This window comes from Vulpes lagopus, chromosome 20 (assembly GCF_018345385.1).
Source record: "Vulpes lagopus strain Blue_001 chromosome 20, ASM1834538v1, whole genome shotgun sequence".
NCBI lineage: Eukaryota > Metazoa > Chordata > Mammalia > Carnivora > Canidae > Vulpes > Vulpes lagopus.
In genome coordinates this window covers 14,426,833-14,447,161 of record NC_054843.1, presented here as the reverse complement: position 1 = coordinate 14,447,161, position 20,329 = coordinate 14,426,833, and the positions used below count along the sequence as shown (strand labels likewise).

Below are 20,329 nucleotides of genomic sequence, written 5' to 3'. Positions count from 1 at the left end.
TGTGGGACTCGATCCCTGGCCCGGGGATCACACCCTGAGCTGAAGGCAGACGCTCAACCACTGAGCCACCCAGGTATCTTTTTGACTCATTCTTAAACCATATTCTCAAATGGCTTCTGTATTCCCACAAAACATCAGGTTATATAAACCTACATAGTGTTTTGAAAAGGTTCAGTGTGCTAAAAACAGTCACGCTTTAGCAGGACCAACATGCTTCAGGGCAGCATCTATTTTGACTAGATATATTAAATAATGAGGATCTCTCTGTGCCTCAGTTTGCTTAATTTGTACAAATGTGGGAATTCTTCCTGAATCTGACGTTCTCTGATTCCCTGTGTTCTTTGACCAAGGATGGAAGTGAAAAGTAGAAGAAAAAATTTACAGAGATAAGAGAGGACTCTCCCAGAAGCAGATGAGAGTCAACCAAGATTTAGGCAAAAAGAAATATTTTTCTTTAATATTTTTTTGGGGGGCCAGACATTTCCTACTCTGCTCCTTTGTTCACAGTTCCTCTGAGGATGATGAAAATATTCTATGTCATTTCTCTATGCAATCAAAGAGAGAAGATTTAAATTCTATCTTGGGGGAGATAGCTATGGGTTACATAACTGACTACGCATTGCAATTTTAACCTAAGAATTGGATGATTTTTCCCATTACCTAGAAAAAGTGACCAGAAAAAGATTATTGCGCACACAGCTAAATAAAAAGTATTAATATAAAAGCTAAATTTTCAGTAAAGACACACTCCCTTCCAACTTTGAACTTGCACACATGCTGTTCTCCCACCTGGAACCCTTTCGTTTTTCCAAGTCAATTCAGACTTCTCTTACAGATCAAAACTCCATAATTTTTACTCTGAGAGAGCTCCTGAACCTTTTTGAACCTTGTCATTTTCTCCCATTAAAAGAGCTCATAACACCATGATCCTCTCATTCATAATTTTTACAGTTGACAATTAAAGATCTATTTGTGTGATCGTTTAACTAAGGCCCATTTGCCTTTTCTACACCGTGAGTTCCGTGAAGACAGACTGTCTACTGTGGGTCTTTAATGTACACACCCAGTGGCCCGCATTGAAGAAATCACTGAGTGAGGGGGATTCTAAAGCACAATCCGGTAACTCACTGAAGCGTCTGCTTGTGTTTCAGATGGGCATGTTCTCAGAAAAGATAACATAAATGCTGGGTAGGGGAAGTGTTATTGAAAGCTCCATCCCAGACTGACAGAAAAACATTACCAAGGTATGTTGCCTCTGTCCATACCACCTGACAACATATGATTGACCATTTTATTTTATTTTATTTTTTCTGGAGCAAGATTTCCAAAGCATCTTCTCTAAACCGATACTCGATTTGTGTTAATAGTCTCTATTTTAGAACTAGATGATTTCAATACTGTTAACATCTTGTGCGGGTTAGTTTTTGTGGTGGGGACCTGTCCTGAGCATGTTAGGACATTTAGCAACACTCCTGATCTCTACCCAACTAGATGCAAGTAGCAGCTCCCTTGTCCCCAGGTGGAAGCAAACAGAAATGTCTCCAGACATTGCCAAATGTCCCCTGGAGGACAAAAATTATTCTTGGTTTGGCATCACTGTTCTAGAGGGAAAACCTGACAGATTCAAATAAATATAGACAAGTAATGGGAAGGTGCTGTTAAAATGCTGGTGTAAAGTTTTCCCAATATACTTCGCAATAAAAGGAACGTTAGCCCTCTTTGTGTGGTCCAGTAAGAGCATTAATTCAGATCGCTGCTATTCTTAATGGTTTTATTTCACAGATTCAAAAATATCTTAATCTGTAATCATTCCCAAGGGGTTTTCAAGTAAAAATTGAGTCTTATAAATCAAATAAATCAAAAAATAATAGGGCAGCATAGGTCAGACTTCTAATATCTAAAATTTCACTCAGGTTCCCTAAGCCTTTAATTAAGACTTCTGAATTTGATTTTGTTTCCCAGCACATAGGCTCACTTTAATATAGCTATGCAAATTAATGTACACTGAAAGCCTGAAAAATAGAATTAGGGAAAGTTCTCAAAGAAATGCAGTAAATTGAGAATTTTAATTTAAAAACTACTACTCACAACTGCGGTTCTTGTATTCCTTTAGGTACTGGATGCATATTATTACCCTAAGGTAATGTGATTGATTTTGAAGGTAAGTGGATTTACCCTTTCTTTTGATGACACACTAAAATCGTCCTGCTGGGCTTGCTATTGTTCTGTACATAAAAGCAAATGAAGGGGGGCACCTGGGTGGCTCAGTGGTTGACAGTCTGCCTTTGGCTCAGGTTGTGATCCTTTGGTTCAGGTCATGATCTCGGGGTCCTGGGATGGAGTCCTGCATTGGGCTCCCCGCAGGGATCCTGCTTCTCCTTCTGTCTATGTTTCTGCCTCTCTCATAAAAAATAAATAAATAAATAAATAAATAAATAAATAAAATCTTTTTAAAAAGCAAATAAAGGAAACGTTGGCAATTAAACAAATACAGACTATGTCGGCAATTAACTTGGACAGTGTATTCACGGACTGTATTTTCCCTTGCTGAGTTAAGTACAAGACTGTTCTCTCTTGACTTGATTTTGTGCGTGAAAGCTGGCCTCAATTTTCATATCAGAAAAATGGTTATGTAAGGAATAACTACCTTCTACTTTGGGGTAGCAATGATTTGGAACATCAACATGGAATCACGTGATCTGTGTCCAAGAAATAATATTTGAATTTTAAGGTGGGTCGATAAAACCACTGGTATGTTTTAATTTTGAAATAAGGCTTCTATATATTTGTTTATTTCTTCAAAAACATTGTGGAAATAATAAACTATATCTTTAACAGTGTTGAATGGATATTATGAATCTCAGGAAAAGTAATGCTAGAGAAAGAATCTACACTAGGTATTAGGAGCAAACCAAATACACTCATTTTCGTTTTCTTTCCTTTTTAACCAATTTTCTTCATGCTTACATGTTAAAAATTATATTACTTAAATGATCCTTTAAAAAAATTATTGGAAACAGATCTCTGTTTAAAAACAAGATGCAAACCCATAACCTGTGCTGCTTTTTCCCCACTCCTTCTTTATTTAATTTTCATTACTGGGGCCTGCATTTCCCTAAACAAATCACTTTCTTGCACAGCTTTTGGCGATAATATGTAGAGAGGATTGTGGATTTTTTTTTAATATGAAAAGAACATTAAATATCAGTGTTTGATATTTAAGACCAGATTGCTCATATAAAATGTTTTTTTTTTCCAAATACACTAGCCAGAAGGTGATCACTTTTTGACTCCCTAAATGCACTTCTCACCTCCTGATTTATATGATTCTGTGCCATTTAGGTGCGCTTATGTGTGGATGTAAATGGGTATTTCCACGAGGAATTTTACAACAATTCTTTCTAACTATAACTTATGCTGTCTATAGATTTATAAAACAGAATGCTTATTTGGTTGGTCATGAATTGATTTGCAATGCGACATTTTCCTCTTTCAAAGATCCTGAGGAAGTTTTTTTGTTTGTTTTGTTTTGTTTTCTCTATCTTGCTTATTACTTTTCAATAGAAATGACAATTTCAAACCCTTCTCAGGTAGCTGTAATGGGTAAGTCCTATTTCTGCCTAATTTTTTATGCACTACATTCACATTAATGTTTGATAGAGAGGAAACTAGATAATGATTGTAAAATTTTTTTTGCAGTGATAAATATGTGAAATAGAAGTAAGCTATCATTAAGTCAATTTTTAGCTCACCTTGTCATGTTACAGATGTGATAGGAATCTTTATCAAGTTATTTTTCAGCTCAAAGTATAGAAGTGTGGGTTTGGAAATGAAATATATCATGAAGCTTTAATGAATGTTTCCTTTAGCCTAAAAAAAAAAAAAGCAAGAAAGTCTACAAAACTTAAAATTATTCTTCAGGATCCAGAGAAAGATCAAAACCTGAAACTATAACAATGTTTTGGGTTTTGTTTGTTTGTTTTAAGATCTGTAAATCCAAAAAATTAAAATAAAATAAATAAATAAAAATAAAAATAAAATCTGAAAATCCTTGTAGTATTCCAAAATATCGAATCTAAAGACATTTGGCTTTCAGGGAACACAGTGAAAAACAAATTTAAAATTGCTTCCCATCACTTTTTACATAATCAATGGTACTGTTAAATTCAAGTGGCTTTTCTAGATAAAGATGATTGGGATGAGGGTGGAGTTTTTGAAAGCTTTGGAGGGGAAAGAGGTAAGCTTCATCACTGACTAATATGCAAAGGAGATTCTAATAAAAACAAAAACAATAGGGCTGCCTGGGTGGCTCAGTCCATTGGGCATCAGGGCTCTTGGTTTCTCTCAGGCCACCATCTCAGGGTGGTGAGATCGAGCCCCAGGTCAGGCTCTGTGCTCAGTGGGGAATCTGCTCGAGATTCTTTCTCTCACTCTCCCTCTACCCCCTCTTTGAGCACTCATGCATACGTGCTTTCTCTCTCTCTCAATCTCTCTAAATAAATAAATATTTTTAAAAAGCAAAAGCGAAAGGTAGCACAGTTAAGCAAATGTAAAATACAAAATCTAAGAAAATAAGATGGTACAACAAACATCAAATTATTTTCTGAGCAGTTGGTATAAATATAGTCATGAAGCCCTGACCATAAAACAATAGGTTTTATTCTATGTTTGCTGTAAGAAAAAGGATTTCAGACCAACAGCTCTGAAATCCAAATTATCATGGTGAGCAGACTACACCGAACATATTATTGGCTTATAGATAATTCTATAGGAGGAGGTCAACATATGTACTCTTCCCAATTTATCTTAGCGTTTACTTGAAAGATACATCATTTAAATTCGATATCTTAAAGAGCTCTTTATTTTTCTTCTTTATTCCTATTTTTCCCTTTCATTGGCTGTGGTCAATATTTGATATTCATAGATTTGTTCTCCAGTGCAGACAAATGTGTATTATCCATTCATGCATTTGATGTGATGACCTCAGAGAGTTTTCTGAGCAAAGCTTTGGCCAAGCTTCTCAGTGTTTTATCCACGCAGAAGTGGGGTGGCATTTCATTCAAGGACATATCTTGTTTGGGTTTCCTGATTTCATAGAAAGACCTCGTCCTTGTCTTCTGATGTTTTTAATCTGCCTTTAACTGGAAATGCACACTTTACTATAATCCTCTACCCATTTTAACTTTCCAGGAAGGCTCAGATTCAAGGAGCAATAGTGATGAACAATTATGAAATGATACGCAGTACATCCATTCCCCTAGAAATTATTGATTTGGGATCAAACCACATGACTTGAGAGTTCCATACCGGCCTGTTCTGCAGAATTGCTTTAATTATTATTATTATTATTTTATTTATTATTTATTTTTATTTATTTATGATAGTCACAGAGAGAGAGAGGCAGAGACACAGGTAGAGGGAGAAGCAGGCTCCATGCACTGGGAGCCCGATGTGGGATTCGATCCCGGGTCTCCAGGATCGCGCCCTGGGCCAAAGGCAGGTGCCAAACCGCTGCGCCACACAGGGATCCCTGCTTTAATTATTATTTGGCATCTTGTAGAGTTATATTGAGCACTTTCAGAAACAATTGTATGTGCCACATTATTTATTTCATCATCAGGATGCTGTCTACAATATCATATTATCTCTCTTCACTAAGATTATATGATGAATTTCTTTCATGTTTTTTTTTTTTCATCTAAAACACCTGTAATTTACGTAGGCAACCAGACTCTCTGAACTTTGTGATTTGTCTTGTTTCTCCTCTTACTCCAGCTGCCTGAATGTTCTGATAAAATGATCTGGCCCACTTTTGGCCTCTTTTCTAGGACAGCACCCCTGCCTTTCTACCTTTACCTTCATTTTCATCATTGCATTTGTGTCAGGTTATAATATATGCATTTCCATAAAAATTTGAAACATTTTTAAAATAAGACAAGTCATAAATAAAAAAAAATGAATAACCAAATGATGAAGAGTCTGTGAAAACACAAATTAAAACTTCATCCTCTGAAAAAAAAATAAAAATAAAAAAAATAAAAAAAAAACTTCATCCTCTGAAGGGAGAAGGGAAGGTCAAATATGATCCTCAAAACTCAGCAGTCAGTTTGAAAGATTACTTCATATGAAACAAAAGGCAGTGTAAACTTTAGGAATAGAGCAGTCAACTTAATTTGGCATGCTCTCCAGGAATTGTTTACTGAATTGTTTTTTTTATAAGCATCACACTAATCATTCATTCTCCTTCACATTGCTCTATCTGAAATAGAGGTGGGAGGGAGGATGAATCTCAGAAGTCCCATACTGTGGACCGCCTTTCTGATTTTTTATGACATTCACAAAAAGTGAGTAACAAATGTTAGTCCTGAGTGTTCTTTCCTTGTATGCAAATGCATTTAGCTTAACTGAAGGCTAACACTCACTGGAATTAATTTAAGGTAATAAAAAACATAATGTTAGTATACACTAATCATTCTAAATTGCTAGGCTATAGCCCACTCATTTGTAATTGCTATTTTAATTAATTTTCTAAGAGTTCGTGTAGATGAAGACATTTCTGTACACTCCAGTAACTGGAAAACAAGTTGACCAGGAATGTCTACATAACCAAAAGTTCAAAAACAATCTCAAGATATGTGCAGTTTAACATATTTTTTGTGAGGCTTTCCCTATGGATACTTTCCTCAGATGTCAGACTCTCCCTGGATTTTAATCTTTCAATAATGATCAATCACCACCTAGACTGTACTTTGTCTCCATCTATCTTGTCTGCTCCTTTCTTTCTTTTAAGACATACCTCAAACCTTCTCTACAAAGGGCATCCAGACTGAACATAACCACATTGATTAGTTCTGTGATCCTTGTATTCTGAAACATTTGTGGATTTTATTAGTTGATCACAACTTCTCATCCATTCAAATATGGATTTTTAAGAATCCTCAAATGAGTTGTATAAGGAAAAAACAAGTTGTAAGAAAATAACATTGAGATGTAAGTTAAGAATTGTGGCTCAGAGGCACCTGGGTGGCTCAGGAGGTTAAGCTTCAGACTCTTGATTTAGGCTCAGGTCATGATCTCAGGGTGGTGGGATGGAGCCCCATGTTGGGCTCCATGCTCAATAGGGAATCTGCTTGAGATTCTCTCCCCTCCTTCTCTGTTTGCCTCTCCCACCACTCATTCTTTCTTTAAAGTAAATAAGTCTTAAAAAAAAAAAAAAAGAATTGTGGCTCAGCTACTGAGTCTCTCAGTTTAGTTTCTGGGGCCTCAGTATTCTCATCTATCAATGAGAAAGTCAGGTGTTAAGGTCTTTGAATGCCCTACCTGGTCTTAAGCACCATTTAAAAAATATGTATGTGTTTATTGATATGAGTTTTTAATTTATATATATGATACATGAAAAGAATGTCTCTATTTTTTGTACTGATATGCATTCCATAAGCTTGTTCAAAGGGGCCTTTGGTCTCATTTCTCCCTCTTTATCATTTAGCTATTATAATTCCTAAAAGAGTATATACCACATATATTAAACTAATAATGAACAGTAATTTATAACACATTTTTTGTGTTTTCTGTTAAATTATGATTTCCCCTTAAGATATTTATTTTATAGCTTAATACTATTTTCTGACAAATGCTCTACAGATGTAGAGCTAAAATATGATCAACCCTTTCATGTTAATTGGGCCCTAGATGATAGTGTGTGTACCCTGCTGTTCAATCTGACCAACAGAGATATTTTCATTGGCCACAGAGCAGACATTTCCAAAGAGCCTGTAGCCTGAGAACATTTTGGAGACACAACACGTTGTCAGGGTCTATGCAGTCCCTGTGTCATTCCTCTCCACCCTTCCCCCTACCTCTCACACCATCAGTCACTGACAGGACATTTATCCCCATTGCCTTTCCCTAGTTCTTTGAAATGAAATAATAGTTCTATATGTGACTGTTCCCCCACATAGAATAAATAAAACAAAAACAAATTGGAGTTTTAATATATATGTTTATATATGAATATGTCTATATTAAATAGTATTATCTATTATATAGTGTTATATATTATAATGCATAAAATAATATATTTAATAACTTGTATATGCACTACATATATACTAATTGTATAATTATATAGTACATAATAATTACATATACATGTGCATATATATAAAGAGAGAGAGATGAGTCTTAAAAACCTAGGCTTTCCATTGCAAAAGCCAGAAAAAAAAAAATTTCAAATGTTTGTCTTTATTGTTGCTTCTGCTGTTGCTGTCTTAATTTTAAAAGCTTCATTTAAAATACCAGCATCGTGTTTACAGGCTGAAGCAGAGTTCCGGGAAATGTGGGACACTTAACTAACCCAGCTCCCTGTTTCCCCTTCTTGTAGTTTGGGGGTGGGAGGCCAGTAGAGCTCCTCAGATCTGGGGAGGACCTATGCATGCACCATCGTGTATTCTGGGAAGGGACAGGGCCACAGTACACACTATTCCCTCAGGTGCATGAAAGAGAGCTCAGTTGGAAGCTTTGTGCACTTGAACAGAAAGTGTCTGAGGTGACCACCAGGCTGGCATGTAACTTGCTGTTGTGGGAGATTCCTCTTTGATGACATCTGGGTAAATAACCCACTTGAGAGACCAGTCTCAAAGGGTTGGTGGCCCCAGAGAGAGCCAAAGTGGGCTTCCCCAGTCAGAGGTGTAAGCAGCGCATGCCATGGGGTTTGAAGCCAACACCCAGGATCAGCCAGGACAAGCTACACCAACGTGGATGTCCTGGAGGAGTGATAGCAAATGCCTCTCCCTTTAAGGGAGGATTCTTTGATCACTGTAGGGGGAAGGAAGAAAAGAGATTCCTAAAAATTTACATTTTAAATTGCAAGTGAGGACTTTGATGTAGTCCCATTGGAAAAAGGGGCTTGTGGGCATAGTTAAGTTTAATTCCAGGGAAATGAACAAAGTTCCATTTGCACACCCGTGATGCTGTGGCTATAAATGCCAAGCATCATGGGATTGCACATCTTCATGCAGCATCTCAGTTCAAATCAATGACAATAAGCAGAGCCAATGCTGTAGAGGGAATGCCGATTTGGAAGGGGTTGGCTGGTGCACCCACGCACCCATTCACCACCAACTCCCCTCTGACAGACAAGGCAACAGATTTACTAAAAGGTTATGTGACCTGGCCATGCTAAGAATTGCTGGAGCTAAAACTATTCTCATTTCAGTGCACTTCTCACTGTGCCAAACTGCATGCAAATAAATGACTGCTAAATTAATCTAGAAACTACAGAATGGTAACTTTCACCAATCATTTTTAAATTGTGCAAAGAACATTAATAGGAATCAAAGCAAAAGAAAAAAATCACCATAACAAATGGGCTTCCCTTTTCTACATTCATTCTCTTGTAGTTCTGATCTATAAGCAAGGATGAATTATATACCTTCTCAATCCAAAGTACAGAAAATCATGAACTATGGTCTATAAGATTTCCTAAGTATTTTCCAGTTTGAACACATGAATTTCATCATAAAATTATATTTAATAGATCTTTCTTTATTGAGTTGATTCCATTCTTTTCTCAACCATTCCCTCCTGTCGAACATTTAAATGATTCACAATTGCTAATAACGGCTCTTGCCGATTCAGTGAACAAGTATAGAAACAGCCTTAGGGTTCAAATATATACTGAGAACAAAAGAAATGCACACTACCCAGAATTCAAAAGGCAAATATTGCCTTTAGACTTGAAAGATGGCTCTATCTGACTAATTCATTTTTAGGAGATGAAGTACAATAACATCTTGTGCAGTGTAAACATAGGCAGGTCACCAGAATGCAACTCCTGTTTATGGATTGCCAAAGTATGTAATCCAACATTTTAGAAGTTTAAGAATTCAAAAAAAAAAAAAAAAGAAAGAAAGAAAGAAAAGAAACCCCTTAAATGTTGTCACTGAATCATCACAACAAAAAAGAAAAAAAATAAAAACACTTGATTTTCACCATCCCTGCTCCAGTTTGAATTATGAAGTATTTTATTGGCTCTGGGAATTAAGTATTGATTTTTTAAGGGCATATTTAGGTAATTTTGCTAAGAAAAGGAATCCACACAAATAGTTTGCTATGAGTATTAATTCAAAGACATTAGCACTTAATGCCTCTAACAGAGTATGTTACAATGCATGAATCAATATTCAAAATTAAATTACATTTAATTAAGTACAAAAGGCATATAATAGCTGAAAACGTAGATGCTAATGGATAGAAACAGCTAATGTTTGATTTTCTACAAACTCATTAAAGAATTCTAAAGATTTACAGCCATCATATTTTATCAATAACAATCTTTATATGTAGTTTATTTATTTATTTTTAAGATTTTGTTTATTTATTCATGAGACACACAGAGAGAGAGAGAGAGAGAGAGAGAGAGGCAGAGACACAGGCAGAGGGAGAAGCAGGCTCCATGCAGGGAGCCCGATGTGGGACTCGATCCCGGGACTCCAGGATCACGCCCTGGGCTGAAAGCAGGCGCTAAACCGCTGAGCCACCCATGGATCCCCTAGTTTATTTCTTTCACAATTTTTTCCAACATTATATGCTGTTTTATTTTATTTTAATGATCCTCTAGAAAACTCTTTATGTAGCTATTATATGGAATTGACAGTAGTTTTTCTATTTGCCTTGATATAAGACCTTTATGTACTGCAGATTAGTTAGGAACATTAACAGCAGAAGAAATCTTGTTATGAGTGGAGTGTTTGTTTGTAATAGACTTTATTCATTTTTCAGAAAAGTTTTAGATTTGCATAAAACTTTTGAGGGTTGTACAGTGAGTTCTCATATACTTCAGTTTCCTCTGTTAGCATCTTTATATGAGTATGGTGCATTTGTTAAAATTAATGAAGCAATATTGATATATCATTATAAGTAATATCCATCTTTAGTGAAATGTCCTTTTTAAGGTTTTACCTAATGTCTTTTTTCCCCGCTTTAGGATCCCACTCAGAACACCATGTTACAGCTATTTGTCAGGTCTCCATAGGTTTCTTTTGGCTGCGACAGTTTCTTAGACTTTCTTTGTTATTTTTGACCTTGGCAGTTGACAAGCATTGTCCAGGTATTTTGTAGAATGCTCCTCTATTGGTATTTGTCTGATGTTTTACTCATGATTAGAATGGGGATTTGGATTTAGAAGAATAAAACCAGGTAGATAAAGTGCCATTTGCATCTCATCACATCAAAGGTAGATGCTGTCAACATGATTTATCACTGGTGATGCTGACCTTGGTCACCCAGTTCTTCTGCTTGGGAGATTTGTTTCTTCTTCCTTATTTATTTATTTATTTAATCATTTATCTACAACAGTATGGATTCATGGGTATTTATTTATACTTTGGGTTATAATCCAGTTCTACTTTTAAACATTTTACTGCTTGAATTATTACGGTTTTCACCATTAGGAGCTTGGTAATTTGGTGTCTGTCTCTTTAATGTATTCTCGTCAATGGGATTGTTTTGAATATTCCTTTACTTTTTTTGGCAGGACAAGATGCTCAGGATCATCTTGTATATTTTTCCTAAAGTCTCCGAATTGTCCATTTCTCCAGCTGTGCCTGGGCATCAGATGTTCTCATTGCTACTGAGATGTCATTGTTCCTAGGCCCTGTCAGCTGGGACATACGTGTATGTGTACACTAACACATTTATGGCTTGTTTCAATCACTCAAATAAGCCATAAAAAAGTCTATACTCTTGGACTTGTTCAGTGCATTAAGTAATGCATTTATTACATTCCTTTGTGCACTTTAAAGGAAAATAGTTAAGCGGTAATGAATTGCAAGTCTCCCAATTGGTAACAGATGATAATAATAATTAATCATTAGATTTCTATTAAACAAAAACAGACATAGACAGTTCCAGTATAAAAATCTGCATCGTTGAGCTCCTTTTGGAAAATTATTCAGCGGAAATTTTGAAGAGTACTAATAGATTTTGGTATGTTATTGTATTTTGTGTTTTGTTTTCTTAAGTGAGCATAGCAATAGACTAGTAATTCATCAGAAGATATAAAATAGGATAATCTTTCAAATGTATTTAGCCAGCTAATGCACCAATGAATATATTGAAGGATTTAGAGAGCTAAAGGAAAGTGTTTTCACTATTGTAGGGTGCTTCTGTGAGATTGATTTGTGGTCAGTAGGAGTTTACTCTTCAATTAGTCAATGTCCTTTCTTCTTAATTCCACTTTGTAACTAATCTTACCTTGTATTTAATAAATATGTTAACATAGCATTATTCAAAATTACATGTTTAAAAAAATCTTACAGTTTTAATAGGACCAAAAAGGACTGTTTAAGTGTCTTGGGGAAGTTACCTAAAGATTTTTATTTTTCAGTAGTTCATAAATAAAACATAAATACAAAATCAAATATTTTTACCTCTCTATTGTTTTTTGTTTGCTTGTTTTCTCCTCCAGGATAGACCATTTTTCCATTTGACTTATTATTCCTAATATTACAATGTTGATGCAATAAGATTATAGGTTTTTCCAATTTGATGTGACAACTTGATCTTAGCAGTAAATCAAGACAAACTCATGAAGTCTATGTGGCTGGTATACATTTCTTTTTATTTTAAATGTTTTCATTTCTCCATGAAAGTTTATCATTGAAAAAATCAAATATTCATTTAAAAAGAAATAAGTAGGTTGAACTCCAAATATAGAGACACTTTTAACTTACTACAGATTATAGTCTTGCAAAATACATTACAAATCTAATATGAATTGTTCCATTTAAAATCATGCTAAGAAGCAAGTCCAGTGAAAAAAATTAGTAAAATGGCCCCATATCACATTTCACAGTAATAAAAATGATATACCTTTCAAGATAGATAATGTGGTTTTAAAAATGTTTTCAATATAACAGAGAACAACAAGTGTCTAAACATTTAAAATGTACAGTTGACCCTTGAACAACATGAGTTTAAACTGAACGAGTCCAGTTAAATGCAGATTTTTTTCTGATAAGTACAGTACCATACCGTATGTACTTTTTCTTCTTTACGATTTTCTTACTAACATTTTCTTTTACTTAGCTTACTTTATTGTAAGGATAGAGTATATAATATATATAACTACAAAATCTAAGCTTATCAACTATTTATGTTCTTGATAAGGCTTCCATGGACAGCAGGCAACTAGTTAGTTAAATTTGGGGGGGGGGGTCAAAGGTTACATGAGAATTATCAACTGCATAGGGGTCGGTGCCTCTACCCTCTATATCATCCAAAGATCAACTGTACTCTTAAAGCTTTATAAAAAAAAATCCTGAAGTAGAGTGCACAGAAATTTGTAGACTGAAGAAGCAGTAGGATGTGTGGTCATGTGAGTTCATGTGTGGTCATGTGAGTTCTGATGTGTGGGCTGAAAATTTCAGTGGTTTTATTGGCAGTGTTTCTTCAGATATGTTCTGAGGAGCAAGAGTTCAGTGAGACACTAATAGTTGTGATTCAAAGAAGAGTCTTCTGATAACAGAAAGGTAGGAGATACTGGATTTTAAAAAAGAAACAGATTTCTTTGTGCAGCATCACAACGAGCCTTTAATATACAAACTCGCCTCATGAATCTCTAAGGGACAGTAGTTCAGTTCTCCACGCTTACTTGGCCACGCAAATAAATTATTACAGAGCACAAAACTCCTACTCTATTCATTAGCAGGGAGAAAGAGAGGGAGGTACCTTGGTCAACTTTACCACGTGACATTCATTTTACAAATGAAATTTTACAAATTTCATTTTTGCAATAAACTTGTGAGTCTGTGCTTGTTTCTTCTTCTCTAGCTAACAAAACACCCCCCACAACTCACATAGTAATCTTTTCAAGGTTAGCCAATTAGGAAAAGAGTTAGAAAAGAAAATCCACTTCTACCTGGAGCTCTCCATCACTCTTTCTTCCAGGAGACATTACTTCTGGAAAATTTTAGGACATAGATGATATTTTCTCGCTTATATGGTTAGTTATCAGTGGAACAACAAAAAAGGATTGAGAGACTATGGGAAATCACTACCACCAGACTCTCCATCAGTGCTCCCTCAAAACCATTCCAATGAAGTGTAATTAAGTCTAATTAAAATCTAATTAAAAATAGTGTTTGCTAGGCATTTGGTAGCAAGGCTTTCTCTCCAACTGGATTGCCTTCCACAATCCCCTCTTAAAGAGAAATTATGGAGAATCCAATAAAAATACCAACTTTCCTCTTTGCTAATTGCCTAAAATATTCTCAAATATATATTGTTTTAACTTTGATTTATGTGATTATCCCTGAATCATTAAAAGAAACAGTTCATCTCTCTTATATTTGATTTCAGCTTAAACAGTTATGTAACTGCATAGATAAATCCATATACAATACAGCGTACTTTAATGCAAGGAGCTTGAAACTTGAAAGCAGAATAACTAGCTTCAAGTTCTGGCATTTCTACTAACTTGCACTTGAACTTAGGCAAAGCTAACAAGGTACGGTGTTTTCATCGAAAACTGGAGATTTGAAACCATATAGGAAACATAGCCACAGTTCACGTTTACATAGTATAGACGTTGGGCTTGTAAAATTAATATTAAAGAAAAAGATAAATTATGCAGATAAAATAATATGGTAAAAGAGCTGCTCATTTGCAGTGATATGTTCACATTAGCCAGGCACTCTCTTTTCATCATGCTATAAGACAGTTTCTTTCTCAGATTTGTCAAGGACCAGTAGAAATTCTTGTTAGGACCCACGTGCTCTGTCTGGGTGAAATCTACCTGAGGCCATTAAATCTCTCTAAACAAAGGTAGGAGTTCCTGCTCCAGGTTTGGCAAGATGAGCCCACTCTGTCTTTTGTGCATTTGGGGGCTTGAACTTATTCCATATTGACTATGGCCATTGATGCAATAAATCGGTGGCATAAGATGAACTGAAAACTCCCCAAGAGTAACATTTGGAATGAAAAAAATAATAAAGTGTCTGCAGTGAAGTCCTGATGAGTAACTTCAATGATTACATATAGCATACACCACCAGAATATAAGCTTCAAGGGGGCTGGTGTGTTTGTTTTATTCACTGTTGTGTGCTCTGCCTCTAGAATTACGTCTGGCTCACGGTAAGGGAGTAAGCATATAGTAAACATTTGTTGAGTGAAGAATAGATATTAAAATGATGAGAGAATTTGTGACTAAAAAACAAAGTTGTAAGTTTTTGTACACTGAAGCAAAAATACAAGCAAATATGTATGAAGCAGAGTTTGGAACTTTGGGGATCCTGAAGGTTCAACATTTTAATTAAAATTACGTTGTGGCCAACTTGATAATTAAAATAAAATCTACTTGGGTCTCTCTTAAAGAAATACGAGCATTTGGACAACTATATTGTCATTTGACTTTCCATGCCATTCACATAAATTTCCACAATATTTCTCTTTATATGCTATCTGTACTTGCATAATAGAATTATATTTTTAGTACTTTGTTCACAAATGACAAAAATTGTTTACTTGATCCCCTCTCTGTGAAATAGGAAAGGCGGATACCACTGTGGCTAAGTCACAGAAGAAGAGATTTGGGTTCAGAAACACTAAATGTGTAACAGAGATACACCACATTAACTACTGAGTCCCTATTCAGGAATAAAATGCCAATAATGAAAAAAAAAGTAAAAACAAAACAGCAAAAACAATTATAATGCAACTAATGTACCCATATACTGCTCAAAGTACTTTCATTTTCTATTTTAGGTACTCTTACCAATGTCACTATGAAGTTGCAATTGTCTTAGTTGGATTTTTCAGGTGCAGAATGAAGACTTGGTGAGACTGAATAACTCTTGCTGACATAGCTCATAAGTCTTGGAAAGGGGACTTGAACCTGTGCTTTGTGACACAAATCCTGTGGCAGAAAGCCTGGCTCCCAAAACTTGACTCTTAACTCTGTGCTTTTAGAGTACCACCTCTATGACTGTGTATATTGAGGTGATATGTAAAAATATAGAGATGTAAATATATTTTTCTGTTATGATCATTATTAGAAATATGATACATCTGTCTCAGAAATTGCATATGCACATGGCATTGTTTTTTTGTTTTGTTTTCTTTCCTTTTCCACTAATGGATGGAGGTATGCCGCTGTCTATTCAGATCACCCTGACCCTGCTGTAACTATTAGTTATAGGTTGGCTGGCCATATGACTCTGAAGCTCAAGTGTGGGGAAAATAGTAGTGGGAATTAACTGGTCGTTAAGGTACACTGGAGTATACAGAGAAGAAGGGAGGACCCACCATCCCCTAGAGAATTCCCAGCAGCTGGCCACATTTCTCTTCCATGAAGGATACGAGGAAGCCTCTGGAGTGTAGTAGTAAAGTTTTGGGCACCTCCATCCTATAGGATCCCCTTCATGTCTCTAAAAGGTGGTGTGAGGTTGGTTAAACTTTTCAACAGACATCCACTAAAAGTGTGAGAACCATGTACATGCACATAGTAAATGACCTCTCTGATATTTAGCATTCATGAATTTTATCTTAAATTTTATACCTTTCATTGGCTTTCCTCAATAGCTCAAGTTGAAGCAGACACTCACAAGAAAAGTAGACTGCTAATGAGTTCATTGACGCATTCAAGTGCCTTTTCATATAAACACAAGGCAAAGTGCTTAACATTAATGCTGTACTTCGGATATTTTAAGTTATTGGAAAAGATGGAAGTCAGTAATCAAGAGTCCCTTTTTGTGGTTGGTTGGTTGGTTGGTTGGATTGCTCATGGTTTGTGGGAAATAGAAGAAAAGACGAGAGATGAAAAAGAATGCTTTTCAATTCTCTTTCCTTTCCTACGCACACGCACGCACACACACACATACACACACTTCACACACTTGCTTAGTCTCTGACTCCTTTGATATTTTGTATTCAGTGTTGGACTTGGCTGACATAAGAAACTCCCCGTAGAGAGGTAGGTTTCCTCTGAGCTAAGGCTGGTTTCCATGGTGCTGAAATGTCCATTTAAAAGTAAGCATAGTCCTGAGGTACACACAGGGTAGTGCTCATGCCAACCACAGGTCACTCGGAGCCAGAAGGAGTTAAGACATTTGTACTGCACATAAACAGCACCAGGCCATGCAATTTTGCTTTATGCATTTCGGCTCACATTTAGAGAAAGGAAATCTCATTATCTTACACCATATATTTTAAGGTCAGTGAATCATGTTGGGTTGTTTTCACTTTGAAAACCACTTTTAAATGTATGAGTGTAATTGCTTGGATAAATACTCGGATCTGTGAACAAGTATGTTTTAAAACATCCTTTTCCACTCCTTCTGGGAACTCCTTTAGGTTTGGGTAATTCCACCTTAAGTTTATTATAGAGGAAGGAGGACTATTGGCTGGCATAGCCCGTTCTAGTATGTCTAGATTTGTCTGTTTTAAAATAGATAAGGTATAAGCAAAACACCAATTAAGTTAGTAAGTGTTGAAAATTGTAACACACATTCATCATTAATTTAGTATTGTTTAAAAGGACTTGTTCTTGGGTTGTGGAGGGTTGATTGCATTGGGGGGGGGGACAAGGATATTAAGGCTGGAATATTTCTAAGATGAAGGATATTTTAGTTATGAGTGGTATTTTGTGTGTGTGTGTGTGTGCATGAAAGGAATACTTTGAAACTCTTTTAATGGACAGTCTAAATTATCCAAAAATGCACATTATTATTATTATTATCTATAATGTAGAGAAATACATCTGCAGTAAAAAAGAGTATTAGGTATCTTTTCTTTTCTTGAAAATTAAATCACATATGCCTAAAGAAAATGCATTTCAAAGTAGAAACTTTTTTTTTTTTCCTTTACGTAATAGCCATGTTAAGTGACAAGAACTAGTTTCTGGATCTTTGGAAAGAGGTTGGCTGATTGCAGGCCAGAATCAGTAAAGTTATTGAGAAATTTCAGCTCGTCACTTGGTGAGTGCTCTGCACTGTTCTGTGCACGCTCTGTGGGTTCCTGGAAAGGGTGTGAATGGGAAACCTTTAGAGCTCAGGACATCACTCTTGCTACCTCAAGCGGGGAGACTGGAGAGGCTGGGAGACCCACAGGGTGTCTGACCTCACCTGTGGCTCCCTCTTTGTGTCCCTACGAAGCACACTTGGTTGGGGAAGGAGGAGGACGAAGCACACTTGGTTGGGGAAGGAGGAGGACAGACTAAGGGGATAGAAATTGGGTCTGGGGAGGACACTAAAAAGAAGGCAAAGAGCCTTTTGAACGCCCCCACGCCCAACAGCCTAGAAATCACTCAGAGCCTCCACTAAGCCAAGGCGGTGGGTGCTGTGCATGTAGGCGCCGGAATCCACCAACTAGCAGAGCCCCCACCGTCCCACCCCTTCTATTGTCCTTGCCTTTCGCTCTCCCGAGGCTGCCCCAGGGTTCCCACTTTCAGCCTTCCAGTGTCTCGATCCCGTCTGAAGCGGGAGTCCAGGGTCCTCCAGGGAGTCCTCCTGGGAGTCCTCCCGCCCCTGCTGCCGCTGGCCCGCGCTCTCCGCTCCTGAACTCTCAGCCGCAGAGCCCGTCCCAGCCTCTGCCCCCCTCCGCGTCCTGGGGAACCCTCCAGACTTCGGAGTCTCCCCGCGTACAAGTACCCAACTTAGGGCTGAAAACTTGGGAGGCTCGGGGTTACCGGGTGCGGGGAGATGCCTGCGATCTCCAGGCGCCCGGGTCGCCCGGTTGTTGGGCGGGAGGGGGATGCTGCGCCTCGGGGCCGCCCGACGCCCCCCGGGACCCGGCCCCGGCCCCCCGCACGCCCGCGCCGCGTCCCCGCAGCCCGGATTGAAAAACCCGCCAACAGCCCCCCGCGGGGAAGCCCGGCACTCGCCGGGAGGGCGGCAGTGACGCGGCTGCCCCTTCCTCGGAGCCCCCCGCCCGCGCGCCGCCTCCCCGGGCCCCGTCCCACTCACCGATCCTGAGCACCTGCGGGGCGGTGTGCGGGAGCACGCAGCAGAGCAGGCAGACGAGCGCCCGGCCGGCGTCCCCGGTCCCCAGCCCCGGCCGGGCGGGCAGCGCGCGGCGCCCCATCTTCCCGGCTGCTTTAATTCCTGCCGAGCCCCAGCCGCCGCCCGCTCGGGCCGGCGCCCGGCCTCATCCTCCCCGGGATGCTCGGCGCCCGCGCCCTGCGCCCCCCGCGGACGCGGGTCCTGGGAACGCGGCGCTGGCGGGCGGCGCTGGGCTGCTCGGGCTGCTCGGGATGCTCGGGATGCTCGGGCTCCGGGCCGCTGCCGCTCGCCCGTCCCGCTCCTCCTCCTCCTCCTCCTCCTCCTCCTCCTCCTCCTCCACCGGCCGCAGAGCGCGGAGGATCGGCGCGGAGCGCAGCGGAGGAAAGTTGCTGCCCCGATCTGCGGGCACCGTCTTCCCGGTCCGTCCTCCGGTCTGGTGGGAAGTGGGGAGGTGGGAGGGGGGCAGGTGGAGGGCGCAGCCAGACGAGGAGCGGCGAGGGGGAGGCAAGGCGGAGGAGGATGGAGAAAGGGCACCCACCGGGTGAGTCGGCGCAGGGGCTCCGAGCGAGCAGGGTGGGCGCCTGCAGGCTAACTGGCATCGGGGCCACGCGCTGGCCGCCCTGGATCCCTGCTCGGCCCCCGCCCCCCCGCGCTGGCCCCACCCTGGATCTGCTGCGCGCCCCAACACCGGCGAGCCAGGCACTCACACACGCGCACACGCACGCACGTTCTCCCTTTGCATCCTCAACTTTGCGCTGCGCTGCTGGAAAGTCGGAGTGTGGCAGACTCGACCCCGAGAGCATCTTATCTGGCGCCGGTGCAACCGAGGCAGAGTCTGCGCTGCGGGCCGCGAGTGGCAGAGGGACCTCCCAGGGGACGGCCCCGCGTGCCTCTCAGGGGGTCGCGGAGGCCACCAGCTACGCCTCTTCCCATCCCTGGCTGCAGGATCGCCCAGTCGGACGCCGGCGTTTTGGAGAAGAGCCGAGCTTGCTCCCGTTTTAAGTCGGGCAAGCAGGAGAAGGAAGAGAAGGAGAAGAAGGAGCAACCTCCAGGACTCTAAGATTAGAGCGGCTGCCTTCCTACTCAGACCCCAGATAATCTCTTGTGAAATTGCTTCCGTTTACAGATGGAGAATTGGGAAAGGGCAGCTTCCAGCGCCACTCCTTTTCTTGATTTCTTTTGACTGGCACGTCTGAACGCTGGAAGACAGGCTATTTTAGCAATGTAGGTTTGGAGACTATTTCTCTGTAGAAGGACAAGGACACCTCCCTGGGGAAATCATCATCAGCATTTGATCGTTTTTGGCTTAATTTCCTTTGAGCGTCCTGGGGGAA

The 20,329-nt window shown here is 39.2% G+C and overlaps 1 protein-coding gene across 1 annotated transcript in view; it reads right to left on the bottom strand.

Annotated features, from left to right (window-relative positions):
- The window catches only part of GRIK1 (glutamate ionotropic receptor kainate type subunit 1), a 360,508-nt gene extending 341,431 nt beyond the window's left edge, over window positions 1-19,077 (bottom strand). Inside the window, exon 1 of the mRNA XM_041734902.1 lies at window positions 18,960-19,077. Coding sequence (XP_041590836.1) covers window positions 18,960-19,077 — 118 coding nt within the window. The remainder of the gene's footprint in view (window positions 1-18,959) is intronic.
- Window positions 19,078-20,329: the final 1,252 nt, after the last annotated feature.